The sequence below is a fragment of the Rhinolophus sinicus genome, chromosome 4 (genome assembly GCF_057876585.1).
Source record: "Rhinolophus sinicus isolate RSI-liver-muscle chromosome 4, RSI-T2T, whole genome shotgun sequence".
NCBI lineage: Eukaryota > Metazoa > Chordata > Mammalia > Chiroptera > Rhinolophidae > Rhinolophus > Rhinolophus sinicus.
In genome coordinates this window covers 64083713-64106605 of record NC_142504.1, presented here as the reverse complement: position 1 = coordinate 64106605, position 22893 = coordinate 64083713, and the positions used below count along the sequence as shown (strand labels likewise).

General features: G+C 34.4%; 1 protein-coding gene across 2 annotated transcripts in view; it reads right to left on the bottom strand.

Moving 5' to 3' along the window:
* Positions 1 to 2213: 2213 nt before the first annotated feature.
* The window catches only part of PTPN2 (protein tyrosine phosphatase non-receptor type 2), a 90774-nt gene continuing 70094 nt past the window's right edge, over positions 2214 to 22893 (bottom strand). Inside the window, exons 7-10 of one of the 2 annotated variants that reach the window (XM_019711366.3) lie at positions 21942 to 22094; positions 15672 to 15853; positions 10359 to 10460; positions 2214 to 2582 (exon numbers count right to left, since the gene is read on the bottom strand). In XM_019711366.3, the coding sequence (XP_019566925.1) occupies positions 2561 to 2582; positions 10359 to 10460; positions 15672 to 15853; positions 21942 to 22094 (459 nt within the window). In that variant the 3' untranslated portion in view covers positions 2214 to 2560. Of the gene's footprint in view, positions 2583 to 10110; positions 10461 to 15671; positions 15854 to 21941; positions 22095 to 22893 lie in introns of those variants that run through there. The other variant, XM_019711365.3, reaches the window with a different exon arrangement.

Sequence of the window (22893 nt, the reverse complement as noted above, 5' to 3'; positions counted from 1 at the left end):
TCCACAACAGTAAAAGCTATTAACCCATTAAAGGCCCAAAAACATGAATAGACATTTTTCCAAAACAGACATACAAATGTATGAAAAAATACTCATCACCACTAGTTATCAGGAAAAGCCAACAAAAACTACAATGAGATATCACTTTTTAATGTCAGGATGGCTATTATAAAAAAAAAAGTGTTGGTGAGCATGTGGAGAAATTCGAACTTTTGCACTCTGTTGGTGAGACTGTAAAATGATACAGCTCTTATGAAAAACAGAATGGAGGTATCTCAAAAAATTAAAAACTACCACATGATTTAGCGATCCGATTTCTGGGTATTTATCCCAAAGAATTGAAATCAGTATCTCTAAGAGGTATCAGCACTCCTATGTTCACTGCAGCACAATTCACAATAGTCCAGATGTGGAAACAACCTGAAAGTCCATAGACAGATGAATGGACAATGTGGTATATACGTATAATAGAATACTATTCAGCATTAAAAAAGGAAATTATGTAGTATGTGAATATGGGTGAACCTTAAGAATACTATACTAAGTGAAACAAGCTAGTCACAGAAAGCAAAATACTAGATGATTCCATTTATATGTAAAGTATCTAAAACAGTCTAATAAAATCAAAGAGTGGAATGCTGGGTCTGGGGGGAGGGAAAAATAGGAGTTACTAATCAATAAGCGTAAAATTTCAGTTAAGCCAGATGAAAATGCTCTAGAGATCTGCTGTACAACACTGTAACTATACAACAATTGTGTACACTTAAAAATTTGGTAAAGAGGGTAGATTTCATGTTGTATTCCTACCAAAAACAAAAGAGAGAGTGCGTGCGTGAGTCAGGCAAAAGACTGAGATGAAGAAAATCCAGAGGGAGGTCTAAGTCTAAAAAGAAAGCTTCAGAAAAGGAGTTCTTAATATCACTGTCAAGACATATAAGGTAGAATTGAAGCGTGTCAACTGCATTTGGCTACAGTATGAGTTAAGATGACTTTTCTGGGTCATTTCTGGAATGATACAAGATAAGGTCACAGAAAGTGAAATACTGGATGAATATATATATATATATTTAGCAGGGATAATAGTCTGCTTGCTCCTAAAATAACGGGGTAAACATGGGAAGTGAGGAAATACGTAATTGAATGCAGATAACGCTTTAAAGCTTTGCTAACACAATGCGAGGATTATCTTTGCTACACTCCTTTGGGGTACAATAAACTTTCCATGCATTCTTTAGGATAGATTTAGCAGGGATAATAGTTTGCTTACTCCTAAAATAGACCAAAAACCCCTGAAAAACAATGTGAGTTCGTAAATTTTTAAAGATGAAATAGACATATTCAATGAACAGTGTAAAACTTTCAATGTGCAAAACAACTGAGTTGTTATACCGTTAAGGGGATGTCTGTGTGATGCAGAGGCTTGAGTATCTTTGGAAAACAAGAATATCACCAATTACCTGACAACTGACTGAATACATAGCCCAAACCCATTGCTTAGTTGGAAAATTAATGGTGAAGAAGTCAAAAGCCTCACTCAGGAAGGAAATCTTTGGTCTCTTTATAACAGGAAATGTTTGGGGGAAAGCACAACATCTAACACAACAATAACACTGTGATTTTTAAAAACTGCATTGAGTTGTACTTCCTTGAAATTAATACCACTATCCACATTGGTATTTTTCCAAGCAACAAAAGAAATACTGTGTTTCCCCAAAAATAAGACCTAGCCATACAATCAATTATAATGTGTCTTTTGAAGCAAAAATTAATATAAGACCCGGTATTACATTATTTATATTATACCCTGTCTTATAGTAAAATAAAAAATTATATTATAGTAAAATAAATTAAAAAATAATATAAGACCCGGTATTATATTATATATTACATTATATAAGACCTGGTCTTATATTATAGTAAAATAAGACCGGGTCTTATATTAATTTTTGCTCCAGAAGACGCATTAGAGCTGATTGCTCGGCTAGGTCTTATTTTCAGGGAAACACGGTAACTTTTCTTTTGTTGTTTTCACCTAACCTATATTAATAGATTACTGAGGGGCAACTAAAAAAAAAAAATCTTAAGAAGCAAGTGACCAGCGTTATGAACCAATTTCAATTTAAATGCCAATTGTTATAAAAAATTGAGAGTAAATCCTTAAAACATCATTTGAAACAGAACTGCCCTAAGATAATGCACACAAACCAACACAGTCTATTTAATAAAAATATTTAATGCTGCCAAAAAGTATAAAAATACAGTGGGAATGGCAGTACAATACAAAGTAGTCTCTCCTAATTTATTTCTTTTACATCTTTCCACATTTCATACACGCATTAAAAAACTTAACAATACATCAAATTAGAGGATTCTGCAAAGTCTTCTGCTGGTGGTGCTCTTCATTCCCTGGATGTAAAGTTTACTTTGTAAACAGACATGTGTGAGGCAATCTACAGATTTATCAAGCCTCACTTTAGTTTCCAGAGTGGGCTTCAGGTCTTGCTTTGCACATCAATGGTTCAAAATTTATAGCTGTAGAATATTCTCAAGTCATGAATATTTAGGTGTCTGTCAATCTTGGCCTAAAACATAAAATAAGAAGTCATCTATTCAATTCATATTTACCAAACACACAGACGTACACAGATACACACAAACATAAAAGGACTAACAATGAACTAAAAAAGGCAACCAAAAAACATTCCAACATATCACATTCAACCACACTAAGTGCTTCACTGTCATCTTGGTAAAACTGCTTAAGTGCTCAATTTTCAGACAGAATTGGTGGTGTGTGGTAGACTCACGTTAAAGCACCATAACTCATATTATTTTTCAAGAATTACTAATTATGAATTTTGTAGGTCATCCTGTATACTCAAGAAATGACCTCCATGTGAGATACTGACAGACAGACAGGTTTAAAAAAATGTATCCACAACAGTTTAGCAAGATTATACGGTATATGCTAAGACTTACCAATACTTTGGCATTCAATTCAAAAGTCTAGTCCAATTTGGACCTCCACTGTATCATACTGCTAAAAATATTGTGAGCGTAATGTTTGAACATAAAGTTGGCTTATATCTTTAAATCAAGGACTGTTACCAGCATGCTTTTTGTCCTGAAGGATAATACTAATGATTATAGCAACACAGAATGGAAGTGACACAATTTAGTTACTATCAATATAAAAGAAAACACAGACATAGGTAATTGACAGATTTATTGTATTTTAATGCCAAAAGTAAAGATAAATGAGAGTTTAAACAAGCGATAGACAAATGAAATAACTATTTTAAGGGCAGTTGAGTTTCTGATGTTATTTTCACAATATTTGCAAATAGCCGAACGTTTGAGGAGGTAAATGGTATTTCCATTCTTCCCCCAACTTCCCTCACTATGACAAAATAACCCCATAATCTAAATACTCGCCATTATTGTATCTCCACATATATAAACAGGAAATATAAATCATATCCATATATTTAGCCAAAACATTTAGTCAAAAATCCCCAAATACTATGAATTGAGCTTTTTCCTGAATACTGGCTCCTTACTGAAGTAAAGAATAACAGTACCAAGCACCTGAGTGTTCTGAATACCCTTTTCTCTGATTTTCCAGCTCTGATAGAGACATGTCAAATAATCAAGAAATTGTTCTCATTAGATGTCTGTGGGCTGCTTAATGCAGGATCTATAAAACCCTGAACCCAAGTGGCTGAAGGAAAGGTTATTAATGATTCTGACTACTGTAAAATACATATTTATTTCCCACGCATACAGAAAACTATTCATTAAAAGAAACCTAATCCAACCAATCAAAGTAAACAAAATAATAGTTTGGAGAACATTCTGATGTTCTGGTCCAGTGGTAGGTAGTGCAAACCGTGTCACTAAATTTTTTAGACGGAAAAATCTTTGTTTCACTTAAGAAATAGAGGGTTATTTTAATTTTTAACAGGTAAAAGTAGTTGTCTAATGTTTTCCAATTTAAATATTTGGTTTAAATACTGCATAAAAACAGAATCAGTGTGACATACTGGAAAATGTATGAGGTCTGAAGTTTTGGAATTCTACAGACTGGAGTTTGAATCTCAGCTCTGTCATGTATTAGCTGTGCAATTTTGGGCAAGTTACTTATCCTTTGACACAGTTTTCTTATTCTGAAAATTAGGATAGCACGATGTATCTAGAAAAGGTGTTACCGGGTTAAATTTAGGTTACGTATTTAAACTAACTGGCAGACCTGTTCATTACAATGTTGCCTTCCCTAGCACGGTGTTAAAGACACATTTACCAAGGATGAAAGGCCACTTACAACAACTAAAATTTCCATGTGTTAATTTCCAACTAACATTTGACAGGTTTTTAAAGATTCACTTATTTTTTTCTTTGTATTATTCTGGGAAATAAGAAAATAAGATGAAATCATTGGTAGTCTTAACTATTTTAAAAGACTGTTTATTTGCAAGACTGAAAAGACAAATGGGTTTCATTTTAGGAAAAAAATATGTTCACCTCAATCATTTTTTGCCATTTTATTTAACAAGGCAAAAGTAAAATGGGTTCGAACAAATCAAGTGGAATTTGCCCTGCTAGGCACTTTCTTTGGAGAAGTGGCCCTCACACACTGCCAAGAATCCTAATGCTGGGATGGGTAAGAGGTGTGGCTTTTACAGGCAGAGAAAAACATTCCTAAGCTGGCTCCACACCTGACTTAACAAGAAGTCAAAAGTGCACCCAAAATACTTTTTGCCACCAGATATTCACACTAATATTTTATTGAAAAATAACAAAAACTTCTCTAAGGTGAGCAAAGCATTGCCTTATAAACAAAATTAACTTACCTAGTTTCCCTCTCCTGAATTTACCAAACTCAAAATAACTTTTGTTTAGAGTAAACTGATATATTGCATGAGTCTAAAACATCTACGCCAAATTAGAATAAAGAACTGATGTTCTTCTTTAAGAAATGGTCTCTCTAAAGAAAAAAAAAAAAAATCCTATACAATTCTCCTTACAGCCTACCGAAAACATACTAGGTACTAGAAAACCAGACAGTTGTCGACTCTATAAGTAATACCCTCACTAAATCCTATAATTTCCATATTCCACTCTAAATTATATAACCAAAATATAAAGAATTCAAAAGATTGAACTTTCCATCCTCCCAATGGACTGCACAGTGATTGTCAGAGCTTTTTAAAATTGTTTTTATTGTCAGGTTGTTACTAATAAAGACAAAGCCTCTCAAACCAAGCAGTGGCTTCTTGTCTGATTCACTGCTTATACCTGGCAATACTCTGTGATGGAGTAAATGGCATACAACAAGAGAAAAGGATCGGCAGTGACAGTGAGGAAAAATTCTCCCCAATGAAGTTCCCAGAATCCAGTAGCAAAAGGAGATAACCGTTTCTCTGCAGAGTGCTGAGAGAAAAACATTTGTGTAGAATTGCTCAATGCTGTTCTTGGAGCACTCTGAATGTGGTGAATATGGAGAAAATTCCTACTGCTAAGGCAAAACTGAGATAGCCAAATTCATACCATTTTCCTAGAAAATGGTTTTTTCTTTAGAACACTGCCTATCAAAGTGGGTAGCATAAAATGTTCAGATCTTAGAAGCTTAAATTGTTCAATTCCCAAGTGATGAATAATGAAATGACTACATTATGGCTGGGTACATGGAATATAGCCAGTAAGTGGATAGCAGTATCTGCACTGAGGATTCCTGGGTAGAAGAGGCAGTACGGAGCTTACACAACCTGAGTTTCTTCCCACCAAGGCATGTTATTACTTATACATATTCAATGGAAGAGATGGTTGCAATTTCTAACATATCCACTGTTGTAGGAGCAGTTGGTGTTGTCCCATAAACAGTGCTTTGAAGATAGGTATAAGAAAAATTGAATCAAATCCAAACACATGAACTAGAGAAAAAGATGAAAGAAACAGGTCGCTTCCGGAATAAATCATCCAAAGAATGACCAACCAAGACCTCTATTTTAAGACAGGAGAATGTAATTTTATTATGTGGAAAATTACTATGTTTCTAATTTTCAAAATTTTATAAGATTTTGTGCCCCTATCATCTAAGTAAGTCAAAGCCAAACAAGGGTATCTTAAAGTAAGAGACTTAATTAACTGTTAATGTAGAAACGAGAACACAGAACAGACATTTCTGGTATATACTTAGTTCCAGATTGGGATCGCTGCTCCAAGTTCTGACCTCAGCCACCCTTCAAACTCTGCTATACCATGCAGCACATTAGGAGATCCACATTCTCTACCCCACTGACAAACCCACATGGACCCGCTGGGGGGTGGGGTGGGCAATCAATGTTGACAGAAGGAGTGACTCCTAGACTCTTCCTGAACACAGGAAGAAATGGATGATATACATAATGGCATTAGACTTATAATAGACTACATTAAAAAAAATCTCTGTAATATTTGTATCTAAAAGTAAAAATCAATGACAACTAGATTTAAAAATCTGTACAATAACCAGGCAGGCACTTTGGAGAAAGACGTACTCATTAAAATAGAGTGTATAATGGTTAATAAAAATATTTCTAATATAATCAGGTTCTGGCCTGTGTGTATTCTATATAGAATCTAATCAGAGATATTTTTCTAAGAGGGATATGACTTCCAGAAGGTAAGTCTTTCTTTGAGACTTTTCAATGATAGCACCATAAATGAACGTGGAAATGTCAAGTCTCAGGCTGATTATGGCTTAATAATAACAATACTTACATACCTCAAACTTGTGAGGCTTAGAAAGGATAATATATAGAAAGTGCTCGGCACAGTGCCTGGCACACAGTAAACAATCAATAAATGGCAGCAACCATCACTATGAATTGCTGCTGAAAGCAAAGAAGGAATTGGTACTAAAACTGGAGGACTGCTCCATGTCATAAACTACTTTTTAAACCAATATGTAGTTTTTGAATCACACCATTAATTCTAGTTTATTTAAAACAAAGGGACAAGCACAAAAAATTAAGAGTTAAAACTCTTTCATCTGACATACCTGTTAAGCAGATCTATTTTTTTTTTTTTAATAAACAAGTTTTTTTTTTTTTAAATTTCATTTCTCTTTCCTTGGTAAAAAATATTCATACATACAGAAATGGACAAAAAAGATAAAAAAGGAAAAGGACAGAGCAAATATATAAAATATCCTCTGAACGGGGTGGCCGGGTGGCTCAGTTGGTTAGAGCACAAGCTCTGAACAATAGGGTTGCCGGTTCAATTCACACATGGGCCAGTGAGCTGCACCCTCCACAACTAAATTGAAGACAACAAGCTGCTGCTGAGCTTCTGGAGGGGCGGCTATCCTGTTAGACAGCGAGTCTTTAACAAGGTTGCTGGTTCAATTCCTGCATGGGATGGTGAGCTGTGTCCCCTGTAACTGAAGATTGAAAACGGCGACTGAACTTGGAGCTGAGCTGCACCCTCCACAACCAGATTGAAGGACAACGACTTGGAGCTGATAGGCCTGGAGAAACACTGTTCCCTAATGTTCCCCAATAAAATTTACATATATAAAAAATCCTCTGAACATCAAAAATTGTCTTTATATTGTTCTAAAGTTCCCTATGCACTTGTATATTACATTTTTTAACCCTTTAAGAATTCAGGCAAACAGTCTTATTTTAATTTTTACATATGGATAAACTAAATATGGAGAATTATATTTTTACATATATGTGCAAGTATAAATAAAAATCAGTAGTAGGACAGCATAAAATACTCGGCTAAACTTGGAAATGTGTGTAACCAGCTTGTGTAGCCAGAGAAGATGGCGTTAAATCCAAGGTTGCTGTCAGTTTAGTGCAGGGATAGATATAAAAACACATGAACTAGATATCAATGTAAATATCCTTTTGTTAATGTCAATAATAAAGCCTCTGGCTTTTAAAAAAACCTTTTTTTTCTTCCTTAACCTATTAAAAAATATTACCTCAGTAAAGTCAAACTACACAACTGACTTTAAAATTTGTTATAATTAGAAAATATTATGAAGACCTAAGGATACACAAGTTTTGTAAAGATGTAGAACCCATCAAGAATTGCTAACTTTTTCCTCTGGCTGTTACCTGAGCAGGCAGGAGCCAGTTCTGGTTCCTCTCTGTGACTAGAACACCTCATTTAATAAAGGATCAGGATGATGATAATAGGCACCACAGCACGTTGCCGTATCTTTTCAATAATTAGTACATGGCACCCACCAAAAATATTATTACTGGTAAAAACTTAACATACTATCCTCAAGGATCTGCTTGGAAGAGGTAAGATGACTAACCATTGCAGAAGTTCATCAACAAATGTTTACTACACTATGATTAAAAATGTTACAACAAATACCACCCAGAAGGACAGAAGGCAGACAAAAAGCAAAGCTGCAAGAGTGAATCCAGGGAAGCACACCCACCACGCGGAGGGGCGATGTGCTTCATTATCAGCATCGTTTCTCTAAGAAGTCTTTACCTTTTTGTTTAAAGCAAGGCTATCTTCAATTAGAAATTTAATAGCGTCTATCCATATTTGACTTGCAGAATAATATCCTGTATTTTAGCAAATGCAAACCCAGGCAAATTGGAAAGAAAGATTTTAAACCAATAGTGACCTTACACATAAAGGTCTTGGCGCCCGAACACAGGTGTAATGCAGACAGACATAAGAAAATGTCCCTCTTACCTCCTCTCCATTTAAACGTTACAGGACACAATAATACTGAATTAGGACACAGGCACAAGTTTATTTAATATGTAGTACCACCTACATCCTCTTTCATACTTGCAGCATAATTTAACACATTCAAGGACACTCAAGTCAATTAAAAACATCTATACCAATGGTTTTCAAACTGTTTTTTAAATTACAACTGACCTGCTAAATAATTAAACCTCATGCAGAAATCTTATGCAGTCTATAAAATAAATGAAGGCGAGGTGGTCTGGTTCAAAGCCCAAGTCGATAGCTTGGAGTCCTCCCTAACACCTCTTGGTGATCCCTTAGGAACCCAACGAGCATAGTTTGAAAACCACTGAAATAATGTGATTTCATTATTTCAGCAATTAAATTTATGACAACTATTAAGTTAAACAAGCTAAGCACTTATTGGAATGTTGGGATCTGAAGAAAGCTAGCATTCAAACGAGCAGTTAAATTAATTAAATAATATACTTTTAAAATACCCATTAAGAAGTTAAAGGGACAATATGAGGCTTGTACATCATCATACTATTTATTGATGTAGAAAGAACTTGAAAAAAATTTTACTTCAAAACTTCAGTCTAGTAAACTGAAATCATGGATAGTAAAATGCTGCTCCTTATTTTTATTTCCTAAATCATGATTTACCCCAATTATAAATTAGAGTAGTTATATTCAATTTTCATGAAAAATAAACAGTATTAATAATGGGCTTTACAGAAACCAATTGTTTACAAAGTCTTGACCAACTGTTACCTGACTATGCCAGTAAGTAGATTTTCTTTCAAAGATATTTTTAGGGAAAATTTTTGTTTCTTTTTCTTTTTAAAATTGGGAAAACTGTAAAACATAAAACAAATGCAAATATGTAGTAGAAAATGCTTATTCAGAGTTCTAACTGCTCTTATCAAACTTCTCCTTATGAAAATGTATCCAGTACAAATAAATCAACATACAATTTATTTTTTATGGTAACAGATTTTTCAAATTGAGCTTTTTAAAAAAGTACATTTAACTACAAAAGATTAAATAGATACTTATAAAATATATTTACCTTGAAACGGTTAAGAATATAAAATGTTGATGCCCACGTCAATAGTACATTATACATTACACGCATTATTTAAAGGTCATTTTCTTTCCAGTAATAATGTAGATAAAACCAGATATTTATTGCTTATATCAAGTGCAGGTTAAAATCCAGATAGCCTCAAAAACAAATCCTTGTGACAAAGGATTTCTCAATCTGATCGGGTGAAATATTACGTTTAACATGTATGAATACAGTTCCAAAATGTACCAGTTTTTAACAGGTATTAAAGTCTTTATTTTAGATAGCCGTTTACAGTTTGGGGGCAGTGCCCTGAGATGTAGGGCTGAGGACTGAATATATCATTTACCTGGTTGGTGTCTATTCTACCGCTCCATTTTTGGGTTATGAGGAGTTTGCTAATAGACAAACCCTTGATATTAACGCAACACTGTCAGCTACTAGTGCAGCAGCTTGCTGGGCAAAATTGTTTATTTATAGGACATTTTGCTGAAAAAACAGTGTCCAGCCAACAAAAGCACCAATCAAAATGACTGACACAAACCCCATCTTAGTGAGAATAGGTTGCCAATATAACCACCTTTTCCTTTTTCGTTCAGTCTCATTTAGCCTCTGTTTCATCTGCTGCACCTTCTGAGCCGTGTTAGCTTTTCTGTCTTCTCGAATTCGTTTCCGTAGAACACTATGAATAAAAACAAATAAAAGGAAGTGCTTGGCAGGACTTAATTACTCTAATATAGAGGATGGACGTGAGCTCAAATATCTAACCCCCCATACATTTTTCAACTCATTCAAATATTGCAAAAAAAGAAGGAAAAAAGCCTCAATATTCTAAATGGCTTGGAGATGTATTCTGATAATTCAGTGACAATTTCTGATAATAGTTTTATATTAATAAACACTTTTAGTAGGACCTGAAAATAAGCATGGTGGTTTCTTTTTTTTTTAATTAAAATTTATTGGGGTTACAATGGTTAGTAAAATTACATAGGTTTCAAGTGTATAATTCTGTAATACATCATCTATATATCACATTGTTTACCACCCCGAGTCAGTTCTCCTTCCATCACCATGTATTTGACCCCATTTTCCCTCATCTACCACCCTCTCCCCCGTACCCTCTGGTAATGACTAAACTGTTGCCTGTGTCTATGAGATTTTGTTTCTTTGTCTTGTTCCTTTGTTGCTTTCAGTTTTATATCCCACATTATCAGTGAAATCACATGGCTCTTGACTTTTTCTATCTGACTTACTTCGCTTAGCATAATAATCTCAAGATCCATCCATGTTGTCGCAAATGGCACTATTTCATCTTTTCTTATGGCTGAATAGTATTCCATAGGCTATGGGTATTACAAAGGTGATGTAAATATATTCCAGATAGCAGGATCCTTCATACTTTGCTCAAGTATACAACTGGAGCAATTTAAAACACGCTGCTTCACATTTACTTTTATCCAGTCTTTAAATATCCAGTTTTTGAAAAAACAATTAAGATATAAACTCAAGTTGTCTTTGAGTTGTGCATTATTAGTAGGACATTAAGAGTAAACCAAGCAGGAGTGGAGCACTGGAAGGCAATGATTTAGTGCTCTTGAAACAAATGAATCATGAATATATTTGAGAGATCCTTTTTCATTCCTATTGTCTTTTTTGAAATGTGAACTGGTGACTGTCTGTTTTCTTTCTTTGTTAACCAGCCAGCAATAGTGGGAAGACAAGCGAGTCCCCTAGCATCTGATCCTGTTGTGTTTACATTTGATTTTTGACAAAGGCCCCTAATAAAAGCTATTAACTTAATATTTCTATAAGATATTCTGTTTTGCTCTGTTTTTCTATATATATATTTCTAACTCCCCTTTTCCTATTCAAAATAGAATTTTTGTTTCCTTAAATCCCAAAATACATGGTCCTAGGACTACATAAGAAAGAATGGCTAATGGCAACATGTAAGTTACTACTGCCAGTATTACAGCAAAAACCTAACCAGTTTCCCTGCCTCCAAATTAAACATCACCACAGTAATTTCCCTAAAGCATAGCTCTGATCACACAGCTTGATCAAATATCTTGAGTACCTTTTCAGTGTCTTCTACTGCATTAAGAGCCAACTTTTTTCTTAGCCAAAATATTTAATCTGAATTTAATAATAGAGAAACAGAATAATCCATATTGTGGGGCATTCGAAACGGTAACAAATTTAGAAGCTGCAAGAATGCCACTGTCAAGCCAGGAAAAAAAAAGTGGCAAACAGTTCCAGATTAAAGTAGACTAAAGAATCATGTTACCAAATAACATGGTCCTCAATCAGATCTTTTTTTTTTTTTTTCTCAATCAGATCTTGAATTATTTTTTTAAATGGCGATAGAGATTGGAGTCATGAAAATGTTCCAAAGTTAGATTATGGCGATGGTTACACAACTCTCTAAATATACTAGATCCATAGAATTGTGTACACTTCAAATGAATGAAATTTATGGTATGCAAATTATATCTCAATAAAGTTATGTGGATTTTTGACAGCTAGAGAAATTTGAATATAGACTATATGTTATTTTATCAACGTTAAATTTCTTTGGACTTTTGGAACTTTCTTTGGACATTGTTGGTGGGAATGTAAAAGGATGTAGCTGCTGTGGAAAACTATTTGGCAGTTCCTAAAATTTTAAGCATAGAGTTACCATATGACCCAGTAATTGCCCTCCTAGGTATATACCCAGGAGAGCTGAAAATATATGTCCACGCAAAAACTTTCTAATATTTTTCTGCTGTGTACAACTCTGTTCTTGTCCAAACGGTTTTTGCTTTTATCTGAATCTGTTACCCTCTAAACTAGAAACGTTTTCTTCTCCTGGTCCTCTCATTTCAATTCTATTCTTCAACTCTCCCTCTTCTCTTAGAACCCTTCTATTCTTTATCTTATGGTAATTAACTAATAGTAAATAATTTGTTAATTTGGGTTCTTGTTTTATAATATATTAGCAACTTGGAGACTTTATTTTGCTTATCTCTGTATGCCCTGTAGTGATTTCTAATGTCTTTTCCACTTTTATTTATTATAAACACAGGTATCTTTGGTTGTCTGTCAACCTGAACATCTGCTATAATGACTTGCAAAAATTGTTACCCAGAATTCACTCTCTGAATTGAAAATTCACTATAACAAATATGTGAGTACCTGTCAGTGAAAAAATTTAACTTGTATTCAAGTGTAGGCAAAACATACATAAAATATGTAAAAATACAGAGCTCTGACCCAAGGGGATAGCCTTTCATAGGTCCCTATATTTACTTCTGCCAGGAACCTGGGGCCATCAACAACCAGGTTTCAATTTTGATGGAATCTCTAACATTGCAGCGTAGAAAACAATTGTCATTTACCATATAAACCTAATGAGTTCACTGAGTGTTACATGATTATATAATTATACTTTAAATACTTTGTTCTCTAGGTGTTTAAGAGGATTTTTATGATTTGGGGAGAATTGGTTATGGTTTTGATTGGGCTGAGAACACACAAATTTTCCCATTTGAAATAACAAAACAAAGCCTCCGGCTTTCCAAAAATGTACTATACATATGTTTTCAGGAATGGAATGAATACAAGTACCAAGGGATGCCATTACTTAGTTTAAGAATGCAATTCCAGAGAAGTAAGGACTATTCTCAATTTATGATTCAATAACATTTTTTTAAAGTAGGCCTAAGGAAATTGGGTCTATGTAATACAATATGCCAAGTGGGACCTGGCCAGGTTTTCCTATATGTTTATACAATGTAGGCCATAAACTGGCAGGGAATGCCTCCTGTGGATCCCTGCCTATGAAAGAACATGTGAAATTCTTCATGGTGGAGTGGCACACACAGCAGGCTCCTGCCGATACATGTCTCAACAGGTGTCATTTACACTATGCAAATTCACTGGGGAAGGATCCAAATAATCTTTCACTTATCCAAACTGTTCACCACTCTCAGTCATCTGGGTTTATGGGTTGTACTATAATTGAGAACACTGGCTTTCAAACCTTGATGGCAACCTACAGCAAGAAATATCTTACCATCTCAACAGAGTAATCCCACACAAACACACTTTTAAATATGTACACTATCTATATAATTTACATAACATGTACATATATAAAAATGTTAAAATACTTAGTTACTATTTGTGTGCTCTGACCTATTTTATTTTGTAATTTAATTCTGATTTCTATTTTATGTATTCTATTATTTTAAAAATGTTTTTTATAACTAAGTAGATTTCATGACTATGGGAATGTGATCTTTAATATAAAAAAACACTGATTTGGAGGATATTTAATAATGAAAATGAAGAAAGTATTGTGTTTCATTCCTTTGAAACTGAAATCCTTTCAATAAAATTTTGATTTATCTTATTAGCATCTCTAATGCAAAGCTGTAGATCAGTATTAAAATTTACTAGGACTGAACAACAAAAATTTTCAGGGTAATCTTTATTTTATGCTTCTTCACTTTTCTATAACCTTGCTCCCTCAATTAGTCCCCTCCGCTCACAATCCTTACTTTCCCATGAGGACCCTCCGTTTGCTTTCAAACAGGCTCTGGCTACGGCTATCCCGAAGGAAGAACACAACATATGCATACACTGCCCCCTCACCTCTGAAAACCACCTTCTGCAGTCACTCTATAACTCCTGAGTGGTTTTATTGATCTACTCTGTACTGTCAAACTTGGGTGAGTGATTTACCTTGCTGCAACTGTTAATATGGTTGGCCTGTGTCCTTAAAGATTAAAACTCAACACCACTGAAATGCTATGGGCACCAATTCTATCTATCATCAAGCCTGTTTTCTATTAAATTCTCCAAGTAATACGAGTCAAAACTACAACACCAGGAACCTGAGAATCTTATTACTAAAAGAGATAAGGTAATTTAAAACAATACTATATCTTGATATAAATATTTAAGGTGAAAGAAGGGAAAAATAAACAACTTTATGCTTTAACTTGTAGTCTAAAACCTCAAAAGCCATAAATAAGGAACAGCACTGCTAAGTCATAATAAACTCTTCAATATAATATATAATAACACATATGCTATGTATTGCAATGTTACCTTTTATAAAATTCAGGTAATTTTTATATTGGGGAAATATGAAAGTGAAGCCATATATATAGGAGACCTTAATGATTTTCACAGCACATCTCAAGATCTCAATATAAAAGATGTAATTACAACATAAGATTTCCCCCCAATAAAAAGCGTATTTGACAAAAAGAAAAAGGTCATTCAGATACAAGAGAGGCAGTAAAAGAGCTCATTTACTTTACTAAGTGACTCACACCTCAGAATATGTGAGATAATTAGTCTCAGAAATGTAACTTTTTAAATTTAAAAACTTTAATAGTTTACACATTTCTGTAACTCAAAAGGTACAGAAATGCATTTCATATGATTTTTTTCGGGAAAAAAAGGTTTTCCTCTTCCAGTAATGCAATAAAGTTTTAATATTCAATAAACATTTCATAGTTTTATTAAAGGCATATTACAAATACATTATAACTATACTATGAACACTACATAATTCTACAAACAGCAGGTATTCATACCATTTATTTTCGGTACCATACTATGTATTTTACCATTTAATTATATGTACTCAATTAGTTATTTTGTTAACTTTGTACTCAATTAGTTATTTTGTTAAACCATTTTCCAACTGGTATCTGTCTATAAATATTGGCCTCTTAATAGAATAAAAGGTCTTTAAAATTAATGTCATCATATACTACTTAAAATACCCTTACGTAATAAAGGGTACATTAATTCGATAAACAAAGGGCCTATATTAGTTCACATCTACTAACCATTTTAAAATAAAGTCTTGTCTTTTCAAGAATGTTATTCTTACCTCTCACTGTTCTCCTCCACAGTATCCTGTGTTTTAGAGGATAGTCCTGTATATCTGTCACCTGTCAGTTTTTCTTCCTCAAGTCCTATCCTGTTCCCATTGTATTTTTCAGTCATTATTTTGTTTGGTGAATGATCAAAAGCAGGACATAAGTCTTCTTTAGAAAGTTCTTTCCACTGTTTCTAGGTAAGGAAGAGAAATAAAAACAAATGCAAACACTAAAATTTTGGTTTTCCTTAATATTAAAAGAATTTATGAACTGAAATTCAATAGTTAACTTTAAGAAAACCCCGTGATGCAAACAGATGAATGAAAAAAGATCTCACTAAAATATTAGTCATAGTAGGAAGATTTTAGCTAAAGCCAGATTTTGCTGGCCTCCTAGATCCAGAGGTATGTAACACTGGAAACGATGACCAAGATGGCATTTAAATGTGATCTAGTGTATCTCCTTTGTCACTGCCATTGTCTAATCGAATGCAGAACCTACGGTGAGATCTCCAAGCAGGTCCCCATGATGCCAGGACTTTAATTTGGTTGTCCTTACCATAAGTACTAAGTAGTGCCAGGCAGCTAGCCCACCTCCGCGTTAGGGAAAACTCTAGCATGTCTGGACTTCAAAACAGGCAGGATTTAGACCATGATGAAGAGAAATTACATTTTCTTCATCTATGAAACAGGAATGTCAACACCTACCCTGGAAGCCTGTTGTGATTAATAAGATGACATGTGAAAAGGCCTAGCATCACATCTAGCAAACGTCAATTAATTTGTTTTGCTTTGTTTTGCCCTCACTGCCACCATCCCTAGAGAGAGAGGGAGAGGAAGAAGAGGTGCAGAGAGAGAGAAGGCGGCAAGTACAACCTCAACACAGAGGACCACTGGCTCTCAAGTCCGTAAGGGCTGGGAACACAACTATCTATCTCCTTGCCAATAACAAAAGTAATAAAGGAGGCAGCAGAGAGAGCCAATGGTTTGGATTATTTATAACTCTGACACTGGCATAAAATGGCTGGCATAGACGGGTGGTTCTTTGAAGATCTTATCATGGCAGGATGGAGTCTCGAATCTAATGAATAAGGAACTCTATAGCTTATTGTCTCAGGATTTTAATGATTTGAACAGAAATGTTAATAGTGCAACTTACACTTTTCTGGAATTATGAAAAGCTCATTCCTGGAGTTACTTTAGTGCAAAATGGCATTGCTAAAAACAATGCTTGTATATTTTGATTTTAAAAAATCCCTGATAAGTTTATTGATACACTGATAAACTAGTTTCTAGCTTGTCATTATCATACAACAGAGGAAGTAAAAAGAAAAAGGCATTTTACTACAGTCCATCTTTCTTATATGTGTCTATTTTATTAAGTTGCATATTAATGTCTGTTTTATAGTGGTTGATTCACAGGAAACTTATAGAATGTAAAATTCTCTAATTTGTTATATTTGGAAGACAGTGAATGTTGTCTCCAGAATTTATGCTGGTCAATATGCTGGCTAGAAGGTGAGAGCACGTAGAGCTGGACTGAGACAAGCTCAGAAAGGAAGCAGACCTCAAGGCAAGAGGTCTCTAACTTCATTTCAGAAACAACTGAGGTGGAACTGAACTCTCCTGAGCAAGGACCTAAGTAAACTTAAGCCACATCCAGAAAGAATATTTTGCCAACAGTTGAGCAACTACTATAATGAAACATAAAAGTAAGATGTTTTCACTTTAGATGGCTGTCATTTTGCTTTCTTCCCTGTTTTCAATTTTTGTTACTTAGTCCAAATAGCATTTGTTTTTATATTGAAGAAGATGCAAGTGGGGAAACAAGATACTTACTAAGCACTCACTACATCCCACACTGTTCTAATGCTTCAAATGTACTAGTTCTTAATCCTCACAAGAACCACTGGAGGTAGGTACCACTATTATTATCATTATAATACCCTTTTTACAGATGAGATGGGTTGAGAGAGTTGAAGTAATTTGCCCAAGGCTACACAGCTAGTGAACAGTAGGACCAGAATTTTAACTCAGGTAGTTTGGGTTAACTAGCCTATAATCCCTTGTGAATAACCCCCCAGTAAAAAGTTCATCAATTTCAGACACCATATAGTTTAAGAAAACACCCAGTAAAAATGTTGTCTCCAGAATTTATGCTGGTCAATTTATGAAGTTTCCATCCTTTACCAAGACCTAGTTACAGCAACTTGGCCTTATACTTGGACAAAACTCAAACAATGTCAATAAACTGATGATGCCAAAAATCAAGTCTTACTGGACCACGTCCCAGCATATGCAACAAATTCAGAATATGTCAACAAGGAAAGCACTCAGCAAAGGTGGGGGACAGCGAAAGAGAGATTTAATGCTAGTGAATTAAAAAAAAAAAAAAAAGGCAACATTATTTTGCCATTTTCTGGCAGCAAACTCACTCAACTAAGCAGGCACTCCAGTATCACCTGTCTTGGCTTGTCAGTACTGACTGGGGAAACCAAGGAATCAATACTGCACTTAGCTACAACCTTGTCCAAGCTCTCATTCTGAGGCCGGAAGTACAGCTATCTAGATGGACAGTTTTTCATCTTTCTAACTCTATACTCATGTTGAACCACACGCCAGCGTGCCACGTGCTACTGAGCAATAAGACCCCATCCACTCTCTGCAATCCTACCCATTTCTCACCGAAGAAAGCTCCTCAGAGAAGTGATATGATTAAACTTGAAACCCACTGTAATTCATTGAAAGTATATCATTCACTTAATACTTTATTAGTAGTGTCAAACTACCAGCTAGAAATCTTACAAGACCAATTCTGAACTGCCAAACTAGATTAGTGACTCTGCGAGGTTTACTGTCATCACTGATACTGGGAGTGTGCTAATAAGTATGCGGTAATATCAGCAACTACATTGTGTATTTATGTCTGACTTTATGCCAAGAAAGATGTAAGATAAATGATATCATTATGAGAGACAACTAAAAGTTATCCATATTAATCTAGGTAGGTCAAGGTCATTGGAGATTTCTATAAGTGAATATGTGCTGTTATTATAATTATAGAACCTGTTGGGATAGGAGAGATATTTACTGATTTCATATATACTTTAGATGTGAATATTAACAGTTCTCCTGTCCCAACAGGTTCTAAATCACTTTATGTCCACATATGCCAGAGACCTTCACTTAAAACTGTTTGCAATAATAAAAATATCACTAGCATCATAAAAATCTAAATTAAGACTGAAGGTGAAAACAGATGTCCCCTTTTAGGAGAAAGTACCAGAAATGAAGAATTACATGGGTCGGGTGCCAATAAAAAGACAGTTCTCTGGAGATACACAGGTTCAGGAAATATCCCCTGTCCCCCACCCACAGCCATCATGCTCACTAAAAAGAAGATTCCTTCATTCTTCTTACAAATATTAATTTTTCCTAAAAACTAGAGCAAAGAGGAGGAATTAGATGAAGAGAAATAAAAGTTTCATAAATTGGCTCTCACATCTGTTTATGTCAAAAGGGATACCTTCAATGGGCTACAGTTATATTTATGCAGTTTGGGGTTTCTACACATAAAAAGTAAATTTAGATCTTTGTAACAGTGAAGTTTTAAGATTTAAGGTTTCAGAGAACTTTACTTTTCTTAGATTTCTATTCTAAGTTAAGGTTCTAGTTCAGCACTATCCAATGAAATATGTGAGCCACATGTATAATTTTAAAATTATAGTAGCCATGTTAAAAAAAAAGCTGAATTTTAACAATGCTTTATTTTACTCAATACATAAAAATATCGCCATTTGAACATATAATTAATATTTTTTAAATTATTGAGATATTTTACTTTTTCTCCCTGTATTTAATCTTCAAAATCTGGTGTGTTATTTTACATTTTAAGCAGATCTCAATTCAGACCAACCATATTTCCAATACACATACCCTTCCTCCCCACTTTTCAAAAATTTGTATTACGCCACTTCACTATTATGAAATACCTACATCAGTACTTGTTTCTGTTTACTGAAAAAAAATCCGAAGAGGATTTTCACTTTTATGAAAATAGCATTCAGTGTTTGTTTTGCAGTGAGTGGCTATAGGCAGTGTACACCCTAAGCAGCAAAAGTGGCACTGCTTTTACTGTATGTTAGTGTTATTTTAGGTTTTATGTGTTATTTTGTATGGTTTGGTGGGTTATTTTTTGGGTCTGGGAATGCTCAAAATGTTTCCATACAAATTAATGTGTGATTGCTTCTTCTTTTTACGCCAAATTGGCTTACAAAAGGTTTCACAGGAATGCTCTACTTTCACATAGCATGGAAACCTGTACTCAGTAGTGCTGTGTTAACGGCTATAGAGTCGGACAGTGGAGTTCTAGGAGGAGAAAAATATCTATGTAAAATAAACAAATCCATATACATAAATACACATTCCTGGAAGAATACATACACACCAAAAGGATTACAACTTTGGGGTAGATGAGTTAACGAGGACTTCCACTTTGTACATGACATACTTCCATATTCTGTGAATTCTTTTATAATTCAACATATACTAATTATTTTTATAATAAAACAAATTCACAGTATTTCATAAAGATCCTCAAAGTTCATATATAGTCTAAAACTAAAAAAACAAAGTTTGAAAAAAATTTAAAGTGTAGGTAGGGATACTATCCAAAGGATAGCATACTTTCCCTGCAATTAGTCTGTGAGAACAACCAGGAAATAACGGCCACTAGGGAAGCTACAAAAGTAGGTGGAAAAATTTTAGTGTAACTATTTAACTTTTTTCAAATTCCAGATTTAAAGTGGTGGAAGCTCACTGAGATAAAAAGAAGAGAGACATTTTCCTAATCTTAAAACATTTGAGGTAACTTTTACTTCTAAATCACTGTTCACTGCCAAGCAAATCCAATGTGTTTAAAGTCTGACTTCTGAAGTAGGGTCTGACTTCTGTGGAGCTTAATCTTCTACACACTATTTTACTGACTGATGGCACTGAGTAACCTAATGTTTCTCTTCAATAAAAATTATTCTTAGGGGTGGCCGGGGGCTCAGTCGGTTAAGGCGTGGTGCTCTTAACAACAAGGTTGCTGGTTCGATCCCCACATGGGCCACTGTAAGCTGTGCCCTCCACAACTAGACTAAAATAACTACTTGACTTGGAGCTGATGGGTCCTGGAAAACCACACTTACATAATTTTTTTTTTTTTTAAATATTCTTAATGCTGTTTAAAGATTTGAAAAAAAAAACCTTTTCAACGAAACTTAAAAACTGTATTGATCAGTAGTTGTCTTAAATATTTAGTTCAAATAACATTAATGATCAGAACAAGAAAAGTTTTTAGCTACTGATAAATAGAATTGCTTAAGAATATTTTAATATGCTTTTGAAATACGTAACACTTAACTACTTATACTTAATTCCATTACGATAGATTCTGACCTAAGTTATAAAAGGCTTATAAAGAATATTCTTGGGTGGCCAGTTAGCTCAGTTGGCTAGAGCATGGTGCTAATAACACCAAGGTTGCCGGTTTGATCCACGCATGGGCCACTGTGAGCTGCACCCTCCTTAAAAAAAAAAAAAATTATTGTTTTAGCTAGTAATCACAGATATTACAGAGCTAGTAAATGTGTTCATAAAAGAGAAACATAAAGAGATTTTATCAACTTTTGCCCAATACTATGTGATTAGATCAGAGAAGAAATGGGGATCAATTGTTGCTTCTGTGTTTCTATTGTACATTTCACGTTAGTACTATATAACACAACTCTGATAATCAGTCTTTAAACTTTGCTTTTGCAAATGTGGAGTAAGACTATCTTTGAGAATAAAGCCATCAACCTGAGAAAATGTAACATTCTACTGGAATTTCATGTCTGTTGTAAGTACTCAAGCTGCTCCTTGTTATAAAGTATCTATTATATAAACTAAGTATTCTATAATCCCAGGTCAAGTTTTTAATGGGGTAAAAATACCTACAATTTTTGGTTTATTTTAATGATTAAATGGATAAACCCATCTTAAACGAAAATTTCACTTTCTTGAATGAAATCTTGTTCCCAGTAGGGCTTCTGAGTAACAGAAAGGATTTCACATGAGGCTGAGGTATATATGAGGAAGTGAGCTTAAATTTTATAATTTTAAGATGGCCAGCTGGATTTACCACATTAATGTAAATATGTTTTCGAAGGGAAACATTAAGTGCTTAAATGGCAAGGAGTTATTTGATACTAATTGTATTTATTACACAAGTATTATTTTTCCCCTAAAAAGGTTTACCTGTATGTTTGAATCTCCTTTTATAAACTTTGCTCCTTCTATTATAGTCATATATGAAAATCGGAGTTGATCTGGTGTCTGAATAAGTCCCATTCGATATTTTCTCATATTCAGTAACAGTTGTTTAATGTTAATATCATCTCCTTTTTCCATCTACAAGAAAAGTAGAAAGAAAATTATTCAATCCTTTTGTTCACAGAGCCCAGGAAAGAGAAGCAATACAGGATACTTGCTAACAGTTTTGCTACGTGTTGCGTTCCTCCTCAAGAACAAGGATAATTTACCACCAAAGCTGTAACTTTATGTCCAAAACCACCATCCCAAAACACCCATTCTCCCCACACCTCAACTGTTCAAGTAGTAGACGGAGGACGTCTGGTCCTTTAGCTGATTCACAATTCATTCCAAACCAATCACAGTACCTCTAATTCACTTTGGCCAGTGTTTGGTCTAAGGAAGGATTTATGACCAGTTCTGGCTTAATGTAAGGATAAATCCACTGAGATCCGTGCCTTTTTTTTTTTTTTTTTTTTTTTTTACAGTCTTGGCAGGAGTAAATCTTTTTGTCCAGGGCCCTTCCACCTCCATTTCTGTGCACAGCAGCCATATGGACATGGTAGAGAAGGAAGACAGAAAGGGTCTACGTCCACAATGATACTGCTGAGCCACTGCACCCGCCCTGGACTACTGATCTGTTATTAAAACCACCACAACCCCCTCCGCAACTGAAAAAGCAAAAAAGTTGTTGGAGTTACATTTGGCAGGGAACGAGCACAAACACAATCCATCTTTAATATTCACCACTAACAAAATACACAGAATTTTAAACATGTCAAAGTTTATTTTAATGTAACAATCCAATTTTTGATTAAAGTACTATACATAGGCAGAGTGGTAAATACAGTAGATGTGTTAAGATTTAACGATTCCTATACCCTAATTAAAGAGTATA